The sequence below is a fragment of the Podarcis liolepis genome (assembly GCF_965112155.1).
Source record: "Podarcis liolepis genome assembly, chromosome: 16".
Lineage (NCBI taxonomy): Eukaryota > Metazoa > Chordata > Lepidosauria > Squamata > Lacertidae > Podarcis > Podarcis liolepis.
This window is the reverse complement of record NC_139567.1, coordinates 18,398,400-18,421,586: the sequence shown is the minus strand read 5'-3', so window position 1 is coordinate 18,421,586 and position 23,187 is coordinate 18,398,400. Positions and strand designations below refer to the sequence as shown.

Here is a 23,187-nt window from a genome sequence, read left to right as displayed (position 1 = left end):
TGTTGGGAGGAGAAGGGCGTCAGAATAAACACCATGAGAGGGAAGAAACAAGCTTCCCCAATTTGGTTCGCTCGTCTCCACCTGATTTCCAAATAACCAGTTCCTGTAGGCCATTGCCCTTGCAGGGGCTCTGAGTGGTAAGGATGCCTAAGCAATTGGCATATGCTATTAACCTGAGGTTTAGCCCAGGACTATCTAAGGTGGTGGAAGGGAGTGGAAGGGAGAAGCCCACATTTTGGAATACTCTTCTATTTGGAAGATGAGAATCCAGGCAAGGAGAAAAATAGCACAACAAGGGCTGCCACCTCTCTCCATTATGTGCTAGTTGCAGGGAGAGGTATTATTGTTGTTGTTGTTGTTAAAAAAGTATTGGAGCATTAAGGAATGTGACCATGACAACATATCATCTATCTATCTCTATCTATCTATCTATCTATCTATCTATCTATCTATCTATCTATCTATCATCTATCATCTATCATCTATCATCTATCATCTATCTATCATCTATCTATCTATCTATCTATCTATCTATCTATCTATCTATCATCTCTATTTATCTATCATCTATCTAATCTATCATCTATCTATCTCTATCTATCTATCTATCTATCTATCTATCATCTATCTATCTATCTATCATCTATCTATCTCTCTCTCCATCTCTCCATCTATCCATCTATCCATCTATCATCTATCTGCATGCTGGTTTTTTTAGGCCCATGGCCTCCTCCTCCTCTCTGTAACAGGGTAATAAGGATTTATTTTTTATTTTTTAAATGCAGTCAGAACTGAATCCAGTCTATCACTCTAGGATTTTACTGGCTCATTCTGCTTTTCCTCTCCTCCTGCATTTTGCAGATGAAAACACGAATTGGGTGTTCCAAGAACCATCAAGTCCTTTCCTTTCCCAACTCTAGTAAACACAACAGAAGGCACAGAAGCGATCTAAGTATTTTGTTCCTGGGGCAACCACCCCTGGTTCCCCCCCACATGCTATGCCACTGGCCTCCTTATTTGTCATGGTTTTATTGTGGTCTGCCAAGAGTTTGCAAATAATATCAATCAGGGTCCAGCCCACTCTTGCTCTCAAAAGGTCTCCCAAGTAATGAGCTTTGAAATCTATATAGAAGCAACAGTGCAAAAGGTAACACACGGCATTTTCCACCTCCCCAGTACCACACACAGGTCTGCTGCTACTACTATCACTAATAACAACACAGTATGGGCTAGATACCAAGTTTAAACATGTGGCAGAATGAAGTGGGCGTGAGGTGGCAGAAAGTGCCGCATTCTGGTGGGTAGGCATTCCCGTTTTTGGATGATAAAAAGGTAAAGGGACCCCTAACCATTAGGTCCAGTTGCGGACGACTCTGGGGTTGCATGTTCATCTCGCTTTACTGGCCGAGGGAGCTGGCGTTTGTCCGCAGACAGCTTCCGGGTCATGTGGCTTTACCTTCCTGCTGGAGCGGTACCTATTTATCTACTTGCACTTGATGTGCTTTCGAACTGCTAGGTGGGCAGGAGCAGGGAGCTCACCCCGTCGCGGGGATTCAAACCGCCGACCTTCTGATTGGCAAGTCCTGTGGTTTAGACCACAGCACCACCCACGTCCCACAGCGCCACCCGCGACCCACAGAGGCACCAAATACCACACCTGAAAGAGATTGTAGCCCAGCCCTTTCTCACTGTGTTGATTTTCTGCTTGAGAGGCATTTGTTTTTGACATTAGGGAACATTCAAGAATGATGTCCTCCAAACTGCAGTTTGCAATGTTGCAGTCCATCACCTGAGGACTCCATACCCTCCAACATTTTCTAATGAAAATAGGGACATCCTATTAGTAAAGAAAAAGTGTTTTATATGCATTATAACACTGTGACACCAGATGGTGCTGTGGAGTTCCATCTTTAACCAACGTGATTTCCCATTACTGAATAAAGTTTGCACCTGGGATGGCTTCTGTTAATCTGGGACTGTCCCCGGAAAATAGGGGCACTTGGAGGGTCTGGGACTCACTCTACTGCATATTTCTGCTCCAGGTAGACATTGCCTCTTACTTCAAGGCCAGGATACGTCAGACTTCAGCTTTAGAGACCCAGCAAGTTTTGAAGTTCACAGCGCAAGTCTCCTACCATACCCGATTTCCTCCCTCAGGAAGGCCTCAGCCTTGTCCTCCATCACCTTCCCCACACAAAAGGAATAGTGATAAAGCAGAGGAGGAGGGGAATGACACAAGGGCCCCTTAACGTGACCTCTGGCTTCTGTTCACTCACACCAAGCACCTCCCACATATGGATGGGGCTTGCACAGACGATAGCCAGTAAATTGTACGTGGCAGCCATTCTAGGTCTGTCTTAAGCATCTCACGCACATTGTGAGTTGAATAACTTTTGTTCCACAGAGGGATGCCTTGTGGTTCTGTGGCTTGAATTCCCGCACCGTGTAACTTGAGGTTCGGTGTTTCAGTCCTGTCAGAGATTGTGCTGATGTTATCTGCTCCCGGCCGCACCCTTATTGCAGCACTTGATACATTAATGCAGAAATTATCATTGAAATGTCCTCATCAATTTGTCAGGACAGCACTCAAGTGAGTCTCAGGTTCTGCATGGCCTCTCAGACAGTGGTACCCTGCCCTCCCCGTAACCAAAGGGATGCAGCAGTGATGAGCATCAATCCCTGAGCATCTTTGCATGACATCAGCTTGGGTGGGTGGGTGAATATCTTGGAGTCCTCTCTGCCTGAAACTTGAGGCAGCAGAGGGAGACTGATTGCAACATTAATTATGCATTTTTAAAAAATCCAACAGTTAGGGGGAAACAAGAAAGGAGGGGAATAAAGTACGCTCTGCCTCCTTAATTGCATTTAATTTCTCTGCAGAGGCAAAGACAGAGTGGAAGAAAGGGGTGCGAGAGGGAACCATAAGATTTCCTCTGCTGTGTCAAGGCGATCGGAAGAAGCATTGAGCCATAAAGTGCTTTCCATGCTCCCCAAGCTGTTCATGGCTCCCTCTGCTCTGGGGGTCTCTCTGCTCCTGCTGTTCTTTACTTCTGTGCTGCAATGCAAAGGTAAGGAAACTTGAGGAAAAGTTTGAAAGGCTGCTTGTTTTGTGCCTGTGAGCTGAAGGAGAGACTTTGTAGGGGGGCAGGGGGTGCTCTCCACATTTGCGAGGTCGATCCGGAGCGGCAGCTGAACGTTTCGTATTAAACACAGCGGTGTAACTTGAATCATCTGAACTCTGGTTCCCATGTCGCTGTACGTTTATGAAAGAACATTGACGGCTAGCTTTTGTTCAGTAATACTGGATTGCTCCAGGGCAATCCTGAGTTTTGAATTGAGGGGAGGGGAGGGGAGGATAAGTTGAAACTAAAGAGAGAGAGAGAGAAAGGAAAGCCTTCTTGTAAAAGATAACTCTGGAATTTGCTGCCACAAGCTGCAAAGGCAGCTCCTCACTTGGATGGCTTTAAAAAGGGATATGACACATTCATCCAGGAGGATGAGAGGTCTGCTAGTGGCTATGAGACTTGATAGCTAATGAATGGAACCTCCAGATTCAGACGAAGTCTACCTCCAAATCCCAGGTGTAGTGGGTGGGGGAAGAAGAGGAAGAAGAAGAAGAAGAGAGCAGTTGTTTTCATGCCCTTCACATGAGCTACTCCACTGCTGGAAATAGAATGATCGGCTTAAAGCGTCATCAGTTCAGCAGGGTTCTTTTCTACTTTGTGGTGCATTTATCTCATTTTAGAGCAGCCTCCCTAACCTGTGGCCCTCTAGATATGACTGGACCCAACGCCCTTTATCCCTAACCATTGGCCATACTGGGTGGGGCTGGTGGGAGTTTAGGAGTCCAGCAATATCAGGAGGGCAGCGGGTTGAGAAGGCTGGTGCAGATTCTAGACTTACTGGCCTTATGCCCCCACTGTTTAGATGACAATAATACGCACAACTTCAAGATATTGTAACCCAGCCCTGCTGTATTTGGGGCTCCTCTTGCTCAGTTTTGCTGATAGAATCCTTGGGCATCTGCCCTAATATTCTGACCTGATGGTACCCCTGGTTCTCTAGTGCCATTATGTCCTCCACATTCTTTTAATAGAAGGTGCTGGATCTGGATGAAGAGGTGCTTTTCTTCATGGGATACTAAAAGCAACCTTTAACATTTGTGTGGATGAATCACAATACCTTTTGTTTTTGCAAGTAAAGTGCAACTTTTCTTTTTTTAATGATTTAGGCTTGCGACCTTAAAAACACACCCCAAGTTTTGCACAGATAATTTTACCATTTTACTGTGGCTTTTTATTCTAATCTCAAGTTTCTTATCATTTGAACTAACTGGGGGCAGAGGAGACTGGAGAGATGGAAAAGTGCACATTTATTTACAGACCTGCGGAGAACAATAAAGCACTGGGGTGGGGGGTGGGGACATGTTGTTTCAGAACCTGTTGCCTGAGCCAAGTTGAACTTGGAAAACCCAGTTCTGTGCATTGCTCATTGCTCAGAATGGCGGGGGTTGAAATCCTTGGACGGCAGCAACGGTGCAGAGAACAGATGATTGTGTTGTTGCTCAGGCTTCCTGTTCCTGATAACACAATGGACCGGGTTAGCTAATGATCATCTGTCAATTAGGGGCTCTTTGGTTTGCTAAGCAGTGGGAGCAGAATGGAGAGGAGCTGGAAAATACTGACAGGTGGACATCTGCTATTGTTTGGTTGCCATCCCAAGACAGGTTTGAACGTGGCTTTCATTTTGGGACCATCGCTGCTCTTAACGTAAACTAGCACAATGTTAATGTTCTGGAAAAGTGACCAAAATGTAGAATGTCAGGACAGGGTAAGGAAATTGTAGCCCTCCAGGCGGGTGGACTACAGCTCCCATCATTCGTGGTTGTAGGCATGATGGCTGCCGGGGCTGATGGGAGATATAGTTCAACAACATCTGGAAGGCCACAGATTCTCCATCGAGAATTGCACATGTGGTTTCATGACTGGTGGCAGAAACTGCCATGAAGTCCTTGTCTCAAAATCCCATTGAAAGGAACCTGGACGAAGGATAGCTCAATTGGTAGAGTAAGAGACACTTGATCTCAAGGTTGTGGGTTTGAGCCCCACCTTGGACAAGAAGATTCCTGCATTGCTGGTGGTTGGACTAGATGACCCTTGTTCTCCCTTCCAACTCTTCGATTCTATGATTCTATGGAAAGAAGGTCGGGTGAGCACAACATGTTTGTTCCAATGGGTCTTGCTTGGGGCACATTTTCAGCAGGGCTGTGGCCAGAATTATTAGGGATACTGTAAATAATCCATAGGGATGTGGGTGGCGTTGTGGGTTAAATCACAGAGCCTAGGACTTGCCAATCAGAAAGTCAGCAGTTCGAATCCCCATGACGGGGTGAGCTCTCGTTGCTTGGTCCCTGCTCCTGCCAACCTAGCAGTTCCAAAGCACGTCAAAGTGCAAGTAGATAAATAGGTACTGCTCCGGCGGGAAGGTAAACGGCGTTTCCGTGCACTGCTCTGGTTCGCTAGAAGCGGCTTAGTCTTGCTGGCCACATGATCCGGAAGCTGTACACTGGCTCCCTCAGCCAGTAAAGAGAGATGAGCACTGCAACCCCAGAGTCGGCCACGACTGGACCTAATGGTCAGGGGTCCCTTTACCTTTACCTAAATAATCCATAAGAACATAACAGGAGTCCTGCTGAGCCAGACCAAAAGGTCCACCTAGTGCAGCATTCAGTTTCTCAAAATGGCCAATCTTAAGCTCCCAAGATGCCCACAAGTAGGGCAAGAAAACAACAGCCCTCTCTAGTTGTTGTTCCCCAGTAGCTGGCACACAGAAATAGAGTGCCTCTGAACATGACATTTCCATGCAACTATCATTGCATGCAACCATCATTGCACCATTGATAAACTCACCCTCCTGAACCTGCCTAATACCTTACCCTTAAGAAGAATCTCAGTCAGCAACTGTCTCTCCCTGTCTTGTGGCAGAGAATCCCATACATTAATTGCACATTGTGCAAAGAAGTACTTTCTTATCGGTCCTGCCAGTGAATTTAATTGGATGACCCCAAGTTCTAGTATTAGGAAAGTGGAAGGAGGGGTGGAAGTAATTCTCTTATCCACTTTTTCAACACCATACATAATTTGATAAACCTCAATCATGTCCCTCACCAAGATACACCCCGCCCAACTGAAAAGCCCCAAAATGCTTTTGGCTTTTCCTTGCAGGGAGGGTGCTTTATCCTTCCAAGATGAACATAGGAAACTGCCTGATGCTGAGTCACTCCCCGTTGTACATCTTGCTCAGCATTGCCAACACTGACTGGCAGTGCTTCTCTGGGATTTCATGCAGGGGGTCTCCCCTATTTCTACCTGGAAATGATGGGACTTGAACCTGGGACCTTCTTGGTACAAAGCAGGTGCTCTACCAGCTGAGCTACAGCCCTCCCCATCATTTTGGTGGACCTTTTCCAGCCTTACAATATACTGTTGGAGGTCTCTGAGTACAAGTTGCTGGAAATCACAGAAGAGGTTTCCTGTCGCTTTCATGTCCTGCCTTTGGGCTTCTCATTGGGGCTTCTGGCTGGCCACTGTGAGAGCAAGATGCTGAACTTGATAGTTCATTGGCCTGATCCTGCAAGCTATTCTAGGAGCCGTCTAGATGTTGCTGGACTACAACTCCCATCATCCCTGGTCATTGAACATGCTGCCTGGGGATGATGGGAGTGGTTGTCATTGGCTGTACCAGGCCAATGGACTATCAAGTTGAGCATCTTGTTCTCACAGTGGCCAACGAGATGCCTTCTCTAGGAAGCCCACAAGCTGGACCCAAGAACAAGGGCACTCTTCTCTCCTGTGTTTGCCAGAAACTGATATACAGCCACTGACTATGAAGCCAAAACATTGTGGGGGGGCACTAGGTTGGGGAATCGTGTTCTAGCTCAGCATGACTGGTAGCAACTCTCCAGGCTCTCAGATATATAAGGACTTTTCTCAGTCCTTCAACCTGAAACCATTGCTGGTCAGAGTGTCAGGTATTTTCACCCAGGACATTCTCCTTCAAAGAAGACACAGCCAGTGAGGTAGAAGCTCAGACAAGGTTTGCTGACGGGGTGTCCTCCAGATGTTCTGGACTACAGCTCTCATGAGCCCAAACCAGAACAGGCAATAGTCCATGATGCTGGAAGTTGGACTCCACAACATGTAGTAGGTACTATGTTGGCTACTCCTGAGCCAGAGAGATCAATCAGCCAGAGAGAGAGGAGGAGAGGGAGGGAGGGAGGGAGGGAGGGAGGGAGGGAGGGAGAGACCCTAAACTCTGAACTCTAGAAGATTCAATATAGACAAAAGAAAGGACTTCTTCATGCAACACATAGTTGTTGGATGAAGGAGGAGGCAGTGATGGCCACCAGCTTGGATGCCTTTAAAAGAGGATTGGGAGAAATTCATGGTGGAGAAAGCTGCCAGTTACTCTTAGCCATAATGGCTGTGTTCTAGCTCCACAGCAGTACGCCTGTCTCGGTTGCTGGAAATCACAACAGAGGAGAGTGTTGTTGGGTTTCTCTTTGGAACATGTGGTTGGCCAGTGTAAGAACAGATTGCTGGACTAGATGGGCCACTGGCCTGATCCATCAGGTTTCTTCTTACATTCTTAACCACTCAGCTCCCTCAAATGATTGCCACTTTTCTCGAAGGTGGATTTGAATGAAATTCTTCCCTTCCATCAGAGGGCGCACTGCTTGCCTCAGTCTGCATCCCTGCCAGACATCAGTCAGCCCAAGGCTGCTCCAAATCCCACCACCTCTTTGCCCTTTCTAGGTGAAAAACAACATTCATTGTGTTCCTGGCATGTGAAAAACTAGCAAACCCCAATGTGCTGTTTTTGTTTTATTTTTTTTTCTAAAAAAACAGATCCCACTCCCATCTGCTGCATGCAGGAAATATGGGGGTGGAAGAGATAGAAAAGCTTGTTTTACTCCTGGGTGCTGGAGTCCTTTTGAAAAGGGCTGAGAAATGTGTGTCAAAGACCTCACTCCTGCTCCTTCCAAAACCACAGGTCCCCAAAGCCATTGGCTGGGAGCAAGCCAAGTCCACTAGCCCTTGGCGCAGCTCATGCATCTCCATGCTCAGTTTACAGAATCCAGGAGCATCTTGGGACTGAGTTCTTCGGCATGATGTTTTCAAGAGCCCAGTGAATCTATGAGTCCTCCAAGCTTCTTCCCTCCCTCCCCAACAGCTGGACCATGGACAACCCATCAAATCCTCTGTCATTTTAGCAAGAGTGCATAAACCACCCCCTCCCCCAAAAAAACCTCAATAGCAGAGGCAAAAGGCCCAAGAGCTAATCCTGTAGCCAACCCTAGCCAGCTGTAGACCTTGATGCATGCCAGTTGGATCTTTAAGGGTCATTTGGAAGAGACAAAGGCAAAATCTGCCATTGAATTACCCAGCCAGCCTGCTTTCAGCGGACTCCCCTAATTTGTTTTCTTCTCTCTGCCTGGCCCTCCCCGTCTTCTCCCTCCAGCTGCCTGAAGCTCGTGCGCCCAGCTAGCTTAGAGGAATTATAGATGGTATGAAAAGGCAGAGGGGTCTGCTTGAAAAGCCTCCTCTAAGGATGCTCTCCCCCAAGCACCTGCAGATCTATTCCAATTAGGGGCTGCTTGCAAAGTGTGAATTGTGCCCCAGTCTTAGGAAGTCATGTTCAGGGAGAGACGTGGCAGGCAGGCAGGCAAGCAGCAGCTCTGCTGTTTTGACCTGGCTTTTTCCCTCCCATTGTGAGCTGCCTTGCAAGATAAGCTTGCATCAAAGGCAAATTTTGGTGCTATTAATGCTGGAACAGCCGTAACTATGAAAGTAGAGGTGGGCGATGCTACTTTTGTTTGTTTGTTTGTTACATCAATTCATTACAATTCACCGATTTTAACAAGATGGTAGCAAGTCTTTGTCTTCATAAGGTCCACTGTTTCATGACAGAACAGAAGCTGATCTGGCGGAAAAGATCAAGAAGTTAATGGGAGAGATTCTGCCTCTGCTTTGGATACAGAATCAGCAGAGCCACATGTTACTTATTCTGGCTTATCTATATAGCACCATCAGGTTACATGGCATCTTACTGAGTAGTGCTAGAGAGAAAACAACCAACCAACCCACAGGCCTTTCTGCTGCAAGATGTTTACAGTCTCTCTCTTTTTTTTATATATAACTTTTTTTATACATAATTTTATACATTTTAACTTTAACCCTTTCAAACATTTGAATAAAAGGTTCTATTGAACCTTTCGACCTCCTTCCCTCCCTCCATGGGTTCCATATTCAAGATAACAGTTTCTGCATCTTTTTCCTTTATCCATACGTTAAATATCTATAGTTACCATAATTAATTCCACATTACAAGTGTCATTATATCCCTGCCAATGATTTTAACTGTTTACAGTGGTCTTTTAAATAAATTAAGAATTTACTCCAGTCTTTTAAGAATACATGATCATCCTGGTTTCTGATGTTCCCCATCAGTTTCACCATCTCTGCGCACTCCATCAGTTTTGTCCTACATTCTTCTCTTGGTACTTCTCCTTCCTTCCATCTCTGGGCTAGAAGCATTCTCGCTGCTGTTATTGCATACATAAAAAGTCTTTTATCCTCTTTTGGTATCTCTTCACCTATTATACCTAACAGAAAAGCTTCTGGTGTTTTGTTTTTTAACAAATGTGTTTTTAAACATTTTCTTTAATTCATTATATATCATTTCCCAGAAAGCTTTTGCCAGTGTACATGTCCACCACAAAGCTGTTTACAGTCTCAATTAGAGCCGATTGGAGCACTATCAAGCCTAAATGTAGTACACAGTCTGTTTTCAATGAGGGGATCACATAGGTAAATCTGGGCGGCTGAGGGCAGACTGAGGTTGCTGAAGCAGTGCCCCCTTCACTTAATGGAACCAGACTCCACTGCTGGATTATAAATTGATTTTTTTTTTCATTTTTATTTTTGCATGCAGAAAGCAGTGGCGGGCTTTGGGCTCTCAAATATCAGCGGCACCCTGTGTGACGCTAAAATTCGGCGCCCCCCCACCTCTTGCTCTCCATTCAGCAGCATTGTTGTAGTGCCCCCTGCAGTCCAGCGCCTAGTGCCACTGCACGGGTCATGCCAGTCTTAAACCACCTCTGCAGAAAAACACCTTCAGGGAGTTTTACTGCCAAGAAGATACGGTCAATGACAGACATTGTTTTCTTTTCCAGCTTCTCCAGCTTATCATAAAACAGCCAGCAAACAAGCAAACTTGACTAAGCCTGCTCTCCGTCTGCTCTCTGACTATTTATTTTCCAACTACAAAAAGGATGTCCGTCCTGTTCGGAACTGGAGGAAGACCACCAATGTGGCTATCGATGTCATGGTGTATGCCATCCTGAGTGTGGTAGGTCTTCTCCTCCTCCTCTCTCTCAAATGGTCCAGGTTTCCTGTTCCCATGGATCACTGGGGGCAAGGTGACAGACATGATCCACCTGAATTTAGATAGCCCTTGCCATCTCCTGGGGAGTTACAACATTTTAATTTATTACTATAATTTATTAGATTTCTATACCACCCTTCATCCGAAGATCACAGGAGATTTAAGATATAAAAACACAAAAATGCATAACGTAGCAACAAATGAAAACAATACCCTCCCACTCGTGTCCAGGTTTTCTGCTTCGGACATTTAAAGAAGCTGGTCTCCACAATGTTTCACATCAGTGATGGGGAGCACCTGTGCCCCCCCCCCCCCGATGCTGCTGCTGGAGTATAATTCCCATCATCCCTGACCAATGGTTATGCTGGTTGGGGGAGATGGGGAGACTGATGGGAGTTGGATCCCAGCAACATCGGGATGTTTATGTTTGTGTGTGTATGTGTATGTGTGACAGATGCTTCCCATCCCTGATTCACATGACACAATTGGAATTTATATGTTGATTTTATTGAGTAATGAAAGTGGAGGGGTTCACATCTAAAGCATCACTTAGGATTCTTTCATACGTTGTTTTTTTCTCTCCAGATGGGGACATCCATGGTGTGTTTCTATGCATGTAAAAAAAAAAAAAAGCAAAATGTGGGCAGTACTTATGTGTTCCATCAGCTCAAGGATTTCCACTTGTGCAGCAGAACTCCCCTTCTCCTCTTCCTGTGCATGCCCCACAAGCTCCCTCTGTAGGGTTGGGGGAACTTTCAGAACAGATTTAGGAGTGCAAGGGGTGAGGAGAGGACAGAGGGGAAATTTCCTTGCACAAGTGCTATGCTGGATACACCCTGTAAATAAACCAAAAAAGTCTGAAAACATAGGCATGTTAGAGATATAGTGCTGGGACTGGCTGCTTCTTCTTTCTTAGTGTGCCTGCATGCAGTGTGTTGGTTGTTATCTGATTGCTTATGGGGGCTCCTTCCAAATTCTTTAAGGTGTCACCTTACTTCCCTGCAGCCAGCCATATAGGGAGGTCAATAGTGGAACTGACCCTTTGGTTTCATTAGCCTGATCTCTGCTTCTCTGTTTTCAACAACAGGATGAGAAAAACCAAGTCCTGACAACGTATATCTGGTACAGACAGGTAAGAAGGCTGTGCCAATGGGAGCAATTTGCTCTCCTCCTTTCCTGCCCAACCCCTTTGACCTAGCAGCTGCTCACCACTGACACCATATAGCTCTCTTGATTCCTAGGATGCAAGCTTCCATTCACTGGACTCCATAATCCCCCTCTGCTGAGCTGGCTTCTGCAGACTATGGCTAGGGTTCTGTACTGGAAAGCTAGGCAGCATCTGCCATAAGCACTAAGCATTTGACAGCATAGAGAGGCAATTAGGCCCAATTTGCTCCTGGTGTTCAGACTTTGTTTTTTACTGTCTCTAGAGACAATGGTGTGCACCTCTGGGGGAGAAGTCACACCACTGCATTAGTAGCACAATTGTTACCTTGGGGCACAAGCCTGGGCTAGGCTACCACACTGATGGTTTGTACAGCAATTTAGAATGTCACTATTCTGGGTACCAAAGGAAGAAGGAAGTTTGCCCCACAGCATGTTTGAGGGATGAAGTAGCATAGGAGGGAAGATGAGAGCATATGATGTGAGCAGCTTATAAATAAAACAGGCCTCACCCTTAGAGGTGCAGGTGGGTCAGAAGGCTGCATCTTACAATAGAAAAAAGAAAAGAGAAGCATGCTAAAGGAGAAAAAAATGAATGATAGGGAGCATCTTGGCTCCCACCCAACACAGACAGAGGCTATTACTTGGAAGTAAGGAAGGTATATTTATGCAGACAAATAATGGTACAGGCTCAGCAGCAGATATGCTGCTTGAGAGTCACAATTCAGGAGCTAAAAAGCAGGGCCAGAAGTTCAGAACTGGACAGAAGTGATGGAGATGTCCCAACAAGATCCCCCACCTCTCCTGCTTTTAAAGATGAGGTGAGGCAAGGCAAGGCATGTTCACTCACAAGACTCGCTTGCCTTGTGGTGATGTTGAGCTTGCCGGCAAACACTCTGTTGGGGCAGGTGGGGCTGCTCCCATCTAAGAAGGTGGTGCTTAGTTCTAGGTGACAAGACTGGAACCTCTTGTGTAGGCTTCTGTTCAGCCTCCCCCTTTGGCTGATCAAAGCCCCCCACAGCTCCACTGAGGGTCTCCGCTCCACAGGAATCTCAGTACCCCTGCTCCCCCTTTCAAAGTGACTGAAATGGGGTGGAAAGTGAAGAATTTCTCTCCTCTAACCCAGGTTCACACAGGGAGGAGGGGAAAAGAAAACTTAACCACAAGTTTCTTAAACAAAATAAAAATATTCCTTCCAGTAGCACCTTAGAGACCAACTAAGCTCATACCAATAACAAACTTAGTTGGTCTCTAAGGTGCTACTGGAAGGAATATTTTTATTTTGTTTCAACTACGGCAGACCAACACGGCTACCTACCTGTAACAAGTTTCTTAAAGTTACAGTTAAACAGTTACATACCTCTGTCTGTGCAAGTCCTGGCTGTCTAAGAGATTGGCAACTCTCCAGAGCCATTCTTTCCTCAAATCAGATCCCAGAATAGAATAGTTGACGCCTACCCACAAGTGGTTCAGCACAGCACCCCACCTACTTATTTCCATCTACCACTGTGTCAGATCCTCCCCTCTGTTTTGCAGCACTGGATCGATGAGTTTCTGCAGTGGAATCCAAGGGACTTTGACAACATCACCCAGATGTCTGTCCCTACGGAAGCCATCTGGGTCCCAGACATTCTTATCAATGAATTGTAAGTGCACCATCCTTCTTGGGTTGTCCCCCCCCCCCCATCCTCTTTCCACATTGTGGAAGCCGAAAATATGGGATGGAAGATAATGTGAGGATTTATTTCTGTTCTCTCACCATTCCTCCCTTCCCAAGCCAACCTTTCCACTTTGTATTCTTGACAATGCTTTCCCACTGGCTTGCCCCTCTGTGTACTGTATATTGCAGATGGGGAGAAGGCTGAGAAATTGGGACGGTTCCAGTAGTGGAAAACTATAAACACTCATAATTACCCTTGCTGTGTTGGGCGTGGGATTCAAATTTTCTGAGGAGAGAGAGGGAGAGACAATGGAGGGGCAGCTGTGGAGCCGTCAACGCATACTTGGAAGAGAGGGAAAGAAGGAAGGAAAGGCGGGAGGATGGAGTTATTGTTCTAAACCACCCTCCTTCTATTGTGACCACTGGAAGACCTAAGCAAGGATCAGAAAGCCCCTTTGGGGAGGAGAGGAAAAATCCCTTTCCGTATTCATGTTTGTAAGGTAAACAGCTTCATTGGAAAATGGCTGCATTATTTTAATGGGCCATCACAAGAGAGAACCAACTTGAGAAAGGGGGAAAGGAGAATTACAGGGTTCATAGGAAGCTGTTTAATACTGAGCCAGACCTATGGTCCATCTGTGTCTAGTGTGGTATAGCTGTCAGAGTGTTGGACTAGGATCTAGGAGACCAGAGGACAAATGAAAATCTAGGGTAGGAGAGGAGGAATGTGGTAGAGCGGCTAGAATCCTGAACAGGGAGCATGCTGCAATGTTTTGTTACTGGTAACCACTTGTAGCTCAGCATCTGGAATCTGGGATGGAGGAGTTCCATCGCTTGGTGGGTTTTGACCGCAGCCCAAATGGTTCATGTTCTCTCCCCTGACTTTGGCTCCCCCACTCTCTGTTTCCTGCAGTGTGGATGTGGGGAAATCCCCCGATATTCCCTATGTTTACATCCTCCATCATGGGGAAGTGCGGAACCTCAAGCCTGTCCAGGTGGTCACTGCCTGCAGCCTGGACATCTATAACTTCCCCTTTGATGTGCAGAACTGCTCTCTGACCTTCACCAGCTGGCTGCATAACAGTACGTGAGCAGTTGTGTTGATTTTGCCCTGTGGCTTGTTGCATGCTGGGAGAAGAGGCCGGCTGACCAAGCTAAATAGGAAGAGGCTCCTACTCCCTGGCTGCCAAGCATCTCCCCTCAACCTCCTCCCTGCAGAACAGTCTTGTCAATGGCTGCTTATTGTGATGGCTAAATACAAGCATCATATGTACATACATGCTTCCTACCTCCATGTAGCAGATACAGGAGCAAACTGTTAGAGGTGTGAGTCTCCCAGGAATAGAGCACTGAATAGAGCACCCACATCCTCACCACATGTTTCAAGCACTATGAGACCATTTTAAAGAATTCTGGGAGCTGTAGTTTGCTGAAGATGCTGAGAACTAATAGGGGATCCCTATTCCCCTCCCAGAACCACAGTTCCCAGAGTGGTTTAACAAGCAATCCCTGTTCACAGGGAACTCTGGGAAGTGTGGCCCTGGGAGAGGAATAAGGAGTCTCCTAACAACTCCCAGGACCCTTAACAAACTACAGCTCCCAGAATTCTTTGGTAGAAACCATGACTGCTTAAAATGGTATCATAGTGTTTTAAATGTATGGTGTATATGTGGCTTAAGACAGACCCTTTTATGTGATCCAACTTGGCAGATACTACGGCCACCAATACCTTTTATATGAACCTGATTCTCACATGGTCCCATTCCTTCAAGTGCTAGGCATGCACTCATCTTAGCTTGTTGAGTTGTGGCCCATTCAGCTGGCATTTCAGTGACTAACAACAACACATTTTTCCATCTATAAGATGCCCCTATGTATAAGATGACCCCTATTTTTGGGGACTCAGATTTAAGAAAATGGGAGAGATGGTCCAGAGTATGACGCCCCCTAATTTTTGACATTATTTTAAAGGGAAAAAAACCTAGTCTTATACACGGAAAAATACGGTATTTATATGCCGCCCATCTGACTGGGTTGCCCCAGCCACTCTGGGTGGCTAATATCATGGGCTCTCATTTTGGAACCCGCTATGTGAGGTTTTCATGTGTGGCCATCAGTCCAAAGTTATGTCTTTGATGGGACACACAGAAAGGTCATCAAATCACTTGGAGATGGGTGTAGCATGGAAAAGGGAGGCAGTGGCGTAGCGTGGGTTGTCAGCACCCGGGGCAAGGCAAGTAATTTGCGCCCCCTAACCCGTGGATTTGCGCCCCCTAACCCGTGGATTTGCGCCCCCTAACCCTAACCCCCAGATGTTGCGCCCGGTGCGGCCGGCCCCCCCTGCACCCTCCACGCTACGCCACTGAAGGGAGGGGATTCCTGCAGCGGATTATATCTTTGGCACCCTCATCCTACTTTTCTTCCTGTCTTCTGTTCCTCAGTCCGGGACATTAACATCTCCCTGTGGCGGACCCCAGAGGAAGTGAAACATGACAAGAGTGTCTTCATGAACCAGGGGGAATGGGAGCTTCTGCACGTTCTCAGCCAGTTCCGAGAGTTCAGTGTTGGTGACAGCGACTTCTATGCTGAGATGAAGTTCTTTGTAAGAAGTTCTGGCGGGCTGGGCAGGGGTGGTGGGTGGGAGCCAGAAACAGAATCTTCAGTGCATATTATTTGTTTAAAAAGGCTGGAGGTGGAAGAGTGGTGCAAAGCTCTGGTGATGAGAAGCTGCTGCTGCAGGTTTCTTGCTAGTTTTCAAAAGGAGGAGGGAGGAGAAATGGGTTTTCTCTAAACTGGAGCTACCTGAATCCAGAAGGGGGGAAAAGATGCTTCAGTATCAGCATGAGGAGAGTCAATCTGCTGCAGGTTGTGACCTATACCTTATAGAAGCAGAGGGTTGTAGCCAACTAACTTCTTCTCAGCACAGACCTACTGAAATTCATGAGCCTAAGTTATCCATGCCTCTTAATTTCAGTGGTCTACTCTGAGTGTGACGTGTCATTGGAGGCAAGCCACAGGAACTACAGCTCAACTGAAACAATTAATTCAGAAAGGCCATAAGGCACCCCAAAATTTTTGTGTGATTTTTGGCACTGCTTGCCAAACATCATTTATCAACTTTACCCTCACCCTCATTTCCCCTCTTTTGTCCTTGGTCACTACATCACATAGCAGCATTCAATTGCTTTGTGGCATTGTGCTCCAGGACTGCAGAACATCATGTTCAATGACTTCTTAGAAGGCTGAATTTCTAAGATATCATTAATTTCTTTTCCTGGTTTTTTCCTGAGCATTCCTTTTCTTAAAATGCACGTTCAGAGAAAATGGGGCCTCTTCCTGCAATATATCTCATAACATATATATATGTAATCTTTTTAAGTGCTTTTTTTTAAGGAAAAATGATGTTGGTACTCACCATGAAGTTGTTACAGTAAGTGCCACACTTAATTTTTTTTAAAAAAATCTTTATTGGAAATTCAAAAAGTACATAATTATGTGTGCGCTAAACATGGTGAGACTTAAATAAAAGAGAGAAAGAGAGAAAGAGAAACAGAACCTGTGTAGAAGGGAAAATAAAGGGCGGAGGGGAAAAAACACACCCAAAGCTGTATATTTTACAAGGTTGTTATTGTACTTCATGAGATCTTAACCTACTACAGTATTTGTAAGAATGGATTCCATTCCAATTTTTTGGCGAGGGAAGGTACCAGTACTGTGTTTCCTTGAGTACCCCAGAAAAAAGCACTGATCTCACCAGATTCCCCACTTTGAAATATTATACTCAGCTTGGAGAGGACTTGCAAACCCAGTGCGACTTTTCCTGAATTCCCTGCTTTTCTAATATTATGAAGGAGAACATTTTGGGACCATGCGTTGTGAAACATGGGCAGTGCAATCAGCCAGCCCTGGTCCAGGGAAGGAAGGGTTAACCTTGCCTGACAGGCAGTTTTGCAGCAAGCAAAGGGCATAAATATTTCAGCAGCGGGAGGAAAGACTGGGCAGTGATGCACATCCCAGAGGACTCCTTGATGCCCCCCTGCCAGCTTAGCCAGACGCCTGGTGCCAATGGAGCCCTTGGCTTGTGCCACTTTGCAGCAGCTTAGGAAGCATTAAATGGGACGATGAATTTGAGGGAGAGCCAGCCACCCATTAGAGCATGTCTCAGCTAGACCCAAGGCCCACGCCTGACTCCTTGTGCCTTGGCAGGTGGTCATCCGAAGACGCCCCCTCTTTTACGCCGTCAGCCTATTGCTTCCCAGCATCTTCCTGATGGTCATGGACATTGTGGGCTTCTACCTGCCCCCTGACAGTGGAGAGAGGGTCTCCTTCAAGATCACCCTGCTCTTGGGCTACTCTGTTTTCCTGATCATTGTCTCTGATACACTGCCAGCCACGGCTATTGGGACCCCGCTGATAGGTAATAATAATAATTTTATTATTTATACTCTGCCCATCTGGCTTGGTTTCCCCAGCCACTCTGGGCGGCTTACAGCATATCTAAGAACATAAAACATCAAGCGTTAAAAAACCTCCCAATACAGGGCTGCCTTCAGATGTCTTCGAAAAAGTTGTGTAGTTCTTTATCTCCTTCACATCTGAAGGGAGGGCGTTCCACAGGAGGGTGCTGCTACCAAGAAGTCCCTCTGCCTGGTTCCCTGTAGCTTTGCTTCTCGAAATGAGGGAACCAGCAGAAGATCCTTGGTGGAGGACCTCAGTGTCTGGGCTGAGCGATGGGGGTGGAGATGCTCCTTCAGGTATACTGGGCTGAGTAAGATCACAGCAGCCCCATTGACAAAAGCATGAATGGGATGAATTGTGCAGCATGGCTGGTGGTGCCTTGCGTTTAGTGAGTTGCAGGATAAAACAAGAAATGGTTAAGATGTGCTCGTGACATCAGCCCTATTATTATTAATTTTTATTTTATTTATTAGTTGCTTTCCATACACAAAATGTCTCAGTTCCAGAAAACCCCCAAAAGCAGAGGCTGAAAATGCTTAAATACATCAGGAAATACAACAGCCTGGGTGTGCTCCATGGGGATTATTGGCAAGTTTGCTAGGTATGCCTTCCTGTTTTTGAGGGTTTTTTTGCAAGTGGTCCTGGGATGTGGGTCATGGCCAATGAACTACACAGCTTGGGCTACCTACAGCATCATCTGAACCTTATTCCATGTGTGAGAAGGTGTGGTTGAGGTGCAGATCTCGGCCCAAAGAGGAAAGGAAGAAAGAATCTAGGCTAAGAAATGTTAAATGAGTTATCACTGAGGGAGGATCAACAGCCCCACACAGGGTTTTTGAGGAGCCCCAAAGGCTGAGATGAGGGGGTGTGAGAAATGGAGGGCTTGTTTCTGGTGCTAGAAGCTTTATCTCATAGAATCTTTGAATGGGAAGGGACCCTGAGGATCATGCAGGAATATGCAGCTATCCCTTACAGGGATCGGACCTGCAACCTTGGTGTTATCAGCGCCACTCTCTAACCAACTGACCTACTTAGCTCAGAAATGGACTTGGCTGAAGGTCATGGCTTTCCTCCAACAGGGGTCTATTTTGTGGTGTGCATGGCGTTGCTGGTCATTAGCTTGACCGAGACCATCCTCATAGTGCGACTCGTGCATAAGCAAGATCTACAGCCTCATGTACCTGACTGGGTGAAGCGCTGGGTGCTGGAACGGGCCACCATCCTGCTCTGCATCCGAGACAGGAACACGTTCTGTCCGGTCCACACTCAGAGCTCTGACATCTCTGGGAACATGGAAAACAATGACAGTACAGGTAAGAGCAAGATCAAAGTCCCAAATGGGAATGCAAGCATGTGAACACTCTGTTCAGACGGATGCCCATATCGAATGGTACATTATTGGGGATAGAAATGTTAACTGAGTGAAAGCTGATGAAGCGCAGAGAGTGAGAGGGAAAATAGCTGCTAATATTTTACTGGGCAAACTGAGCAAAAACAGGACATAATATGAGGAGAAATGAACAGAGAGGTTTGATCTTATTTATAGGCCTTGTGGACAGCAGGGGTAGACATGGAACCAAACATACAGGGGAAAATTTCCTCAGAACTACATAGCCAGGTGGCGCTGTGGGTTAAACCACAGAGCCTAGGACTTGCCGATCAGAAGGTCAGCAGTTTGAATCCCTGTGACAGAGTGAGCTCCCATTGCTCGGTCCCAGCTCCTGCCAACCTAGCAGTTCAAAAGCATGTCATAGTGCAAGTAGATAAATAGGTATCGCTCTGGTGGGAAGGTAAATGGCATTTCCGTGTGCTGCTCTGGTTCGCCAGAAGCGGCTTAGTCATGCTGGCCACATGACCTGGAAGCTGTATGCTGGCTCCCTTGGCCAATAAAGTGAGATAAGCACCACAACCCCAGAGTCGGCCATGACTGGACCTAATGGTCAGGGGTCCTTTTACCTTACATAGCCAATCAGAACCTTAGCAAGGATCATGCCAACCTGGCTGGTTGCTAGACAACACCTCCTCCACCGCCACCTATCTTGATTGGCTGTCTGTCAGCTGCGGCCACCCTTAGGTTCCTAACCGAATGATCCTTGCTGTCATGTTAAGTTATTGAAATGATTGCGATGAGCGAAGTGGGGAGCTGTTGTGAACTGACCCATGGCTCTGGCACTTAGGCTGGGACACAGCTCCCCAGTGTGTCCCTCATATTTGTTTCAGCTTTACTGACCATTTCCTTTACCTCTCTCCAGCCAAACTGAACCACTACAGCTGTGAAAGCACACGTGACTTCGAAGGAGGAGCAAGTGGTACTATGACCCAGCCACAAGGGGAGAGCTCGCTGGTGGTTGAAAGTATCCTGCAAGAGATTGCAGCCATTCGCCAGTTTCTGGAGAAGCGGGATGAATTCCGTGACATTGCCCGTGAATGGCTGCAGGTGGGCTATGTCCTGGATGTTCTTCTTTTCCGGGCATACCTAGTAGCTGTGCTGGCCTATAGCATCACATTGGGCACTCTGTGGTCCATCTGGCAATACGCCTGAGACACACACCATACAGATGGGTTTGTCAAGCAGTTATGCTTGATGAGTCTTTTTGAGGTCTTTGGACTCATTGATATGTAGAACTTAGACCCAGGCTCTGAGGTACTGCTCATGGACATGCATCTTAAGATTGGTGGCTTCAAGTGTCTCTTAAGACTAGTCAATGTGTATCTATTTTGTTATCAAGGTGCAATACTTGCCTAAGTGGCTTGTGACCTGCCATCCCCAATTGTCTTACCTGCAAAAAAGGGCAGAAGCACATGCAATTGCTTCTAAGCGATGTTTGTACACATCCTAAAAATAAATAAATACCTTATGATGCATGCCAGTTAAAAACAAATTCCGATTCTGGCTCCAAACTGGATCCCAGAAGGGGAAAGGAAGATGAGTTGCATGGAACTGATTTTTTTTTACCCTACCCTAAATCCAGTCTTCCTGCTTTCCACCCCAATTCTACATTTTCATTGCCAATGCTCCACTGTAGAGCACATTTCCCACCTCCATCTCAGCGCAAAGGAGCTTCATCCTGGTGGCCAAGCCATCTTGTTTAACTAGACCTGTCATCCCGAGAATATGCCAAATATGGATAGAAATCTTGCAGTGGAGCTTGCAGTGGAGCTTGCAGGGTCACATCTAGTCATTTGCTACAATCCTTTCCTCCCTGCTGCATCTGTTTACTGGGTTTGAGGCCAGTTGTTGCTGAAGACTATGTTCTACCAGCATTTTCTCTCCCTCACATGTACCCTCACCCTGATGCCATTTCTTATTGGGGACTATATTTTTCAGACGTCTTGAAACATCTCAGACGTTTGCTGCCAAGGGTGCATGATGCTCAGACTGTTCACCCATTTTGTAAATAACGTTCCTCCCCACCTGTACAGTAACTGCTTGCATTAACCTTTTCACCTGAGCCATCTGTAAAGCAGGCAGCTTCTTTTCTCGTGGTTCATCCATTTGTTGTGCAATAAACTGGGTGTTTCTCAAGTTAAATGGAATGTGCCGGAGTTACTCATTACAGCCAGAAAGGAGGTGGGGGCTATGGGCAAGGAATGAAAGGGCATGGAAGACCCCTCGGTTAAGTATCTAGAGAAGGTAAGACTGGTTCTTTTTTTTTTTTTAATCAACATTGATTCAGCATTGATTCACTCATTGAAAACACTCATCCCAGGCTTGGGGGAAATGCGAAAACATTCCCGCATGTGATAAAGCACTAGAAGGTATAGAGAAGATAAGATGGCAGTTTCCACTTGGTCAGTTTCTGTTGGTGTGGGAATGTGTAAACTTTGATCCTAATCTAGAGGTTCGTAGCTGTCCTCAAGTCTCGATGAAATTAGCAGAACATGTGGGGCTGCCCTTGAGACTGACCCAGAAACTCCAGCGGGTGCAGAATGCCGCGGCGAGACTCCTTATGGGGTCTTCGCTGCGAGATCACATTCATCCGGTGCTACACCAGCTGCACTGGCTCCCGGTGGAGTACAGGATCAGATTTAAGGTGCTGGTTTTAACCTTTAAAGCCCTATACGGCCTAGGACCCTCGTACCTACGGGACCGCCTCTCCTGGTATGCCCCACAGAGAAACTTACGGTCTTCAAATAAAAACATCTTGAAGGTCCCAGGCCACAGAGAAGTTAGGCTGGCCTCAACTAGAGCCAGGGCTTTTTCGGCTGTGGCTCCGATCTGGTGGAACACTCTGTCACAAGAGACCAGGGCCCTGCGGGACTTGACATCTTTCCGCAGGGCCTGCAAGACAGAGTTGTTCCGCCAGGCCTTTGGCCAGGGCACAGCCTGACTCCCTCCCTCGGCAATCTTCGCGGAGCTCTGGCCCAATGGTTGCCAGTGGCCTGAATTAATTAATTTTACAATGAATGATTTTAGAGTGTTGTTTATGTTATACTGTTTTATACTGTTTTATTGTTGTTAGCCGCCCTGAGCCCGGCTTCGGCTGGGGAGGGCGGGATATAAATAAAATTTATTATTATTATTATTATTAGTCACATCCAGCTTAAATCCCATTGATTTCAATGGAACTTAAGTCAACTATTTTCTATCAGTTGTGTTCAGTAACTCAAGAATACATCTTCTATCCAAATGTCATGGACTGGTGGGATGAGTGGTGGGAGGCACCAGCTGGGGAACCTTGAAGGGAACCCCCAGGGGAAGAAAGCTCAGCCAGGGGATTGGCGGTGGGATGACAACGAGTGGTCAGAGAGGGAAGAGGGAGTAGACTGGAAGGAGGAGGTGTCAGAAGCTGAAGAGGTATCAGGGTTTATTGAACAGGAAGAGGCTGTGGCAGAGCGCAGTTCAGAATCAGAGGCAGAATGGGGCGGGGGGGGGGGGGAGAGGCTGAGTAAAGGCTGCAGGCTGCTGAAGAAGCCAGGGAATCTTCCCCTCCTGTTGTGACCAGCTCCCCCCCCCCGAGTTTCCCAGAATACACAGAGATATGAAGAGGATGGAGCAAAGAGAGGCAAGACACCAGAGCCTTAGGGAAGGAATTGGGGGAAGAGCCTAAGAGAGCGGTGGGAAAGTGGGGACCTTTAATCCCCACAACTGCCTCCTTGGGGCAAGACCTACTGGGAAGAGTTTCTGAGATCACTAGGCCTGCACTGTTTTATTTTCTTTTAATAAAGAGTTAACTTCACAGACACCAGAGTTTTTTTTTAATCTCTGACCTGCTCTGGCTCCTGACAACAGCGTAGAAGATCAGTCTAGTATTACTACTTAAGAGTTATTTATCTATGACACTATTCCAGGCACAACTGTTTTTACACAACCCCCTCCTTCCGATGTGTATTAATTTCAGGTAATGAAAATTAACAATTGATTCCAAATAGAATGAAGCCGGGATGTTTCTTAGGTTCCCTGGTCCTTTCTCTCTGTATATAGCTATGAACTAGCGTCCTCCCACTTCTGCCTGCCA

At 46.5% G+C, this 23,187-nt stretch overlaps 1 protein-coding gene across 2 annotated transcripts; it reads left to right on the top strand.

Moving 5' to 3' along the window:
* Positions 1 to 2,681: 2,681 nt before the first annotated feature.
* On the top strand, positions 2,682 to 20,896 carry HTR3A (5-hydroxytryptamine receptor 3A). Of its 2 annotated transcripts, none has more exons than XM_083481090.1 (9): positions 2,682 to 3,068; positions 10,235 to 10,410; positions 11,534 to 11,578; positions 13,147 to 13,256; positions 14,184 to 14,353; positions 15,712 to 15,872; positions 17,477 to 17,687; positions 18,808 to 19,041; positions 19,981 to 20,896. In XM_083481090.1, exons 1-9 carry the CDS (start codon positions 2,984 to 2,986, stop codon positions 20,268 to 20,270), a joined length of 1,482 nt encoding a protein of 493 aa, XP_083337216.1. In that variant the 5' UTR covers positions 2,682 to 2,983; the 3' UTR covers positions 20,271 to 20,896. The 2 variants fall into 2 exon arrangements, with proteins under 2 accessions (XP_083337216.1, XP_083337217.1); XM_083481091.1 differs by having other exon boundaries at positions 2,683 to 3,068; positions 10,244 to 10,410.
* Positions 20,897 to 23,187: the final 2,291 nt, after the last annotated feature.

What these genes read in the sequence shown, in the direction of transcription:
- HTR3A (XM_083481090.1), top strand. Translation starts at nt 2,984, where the DNA reads ATGCTCCCCAAGCTGTTCATGGCTCCCTCTGCTCTGGGGGTCTCTCTG. An exon ending in TTCTGTGCTGCAATGCAAAG is followed by an intron (nt 3,069 to 10,234) that starts GTAAGGAAACTT and finishes TTTCTTTTCCAG; the next exon opens with CTTCTCCAGCTTATCATAAA. An exon ending in GACATTCTTATCAATGAATT is followed by an intron (nt 13,257 to 14,183) that starts GTAAGTGCACCA and finishes TGTTTCCTGCAG; the next exon opens with TGTGGATGTGGGGAAATCCC.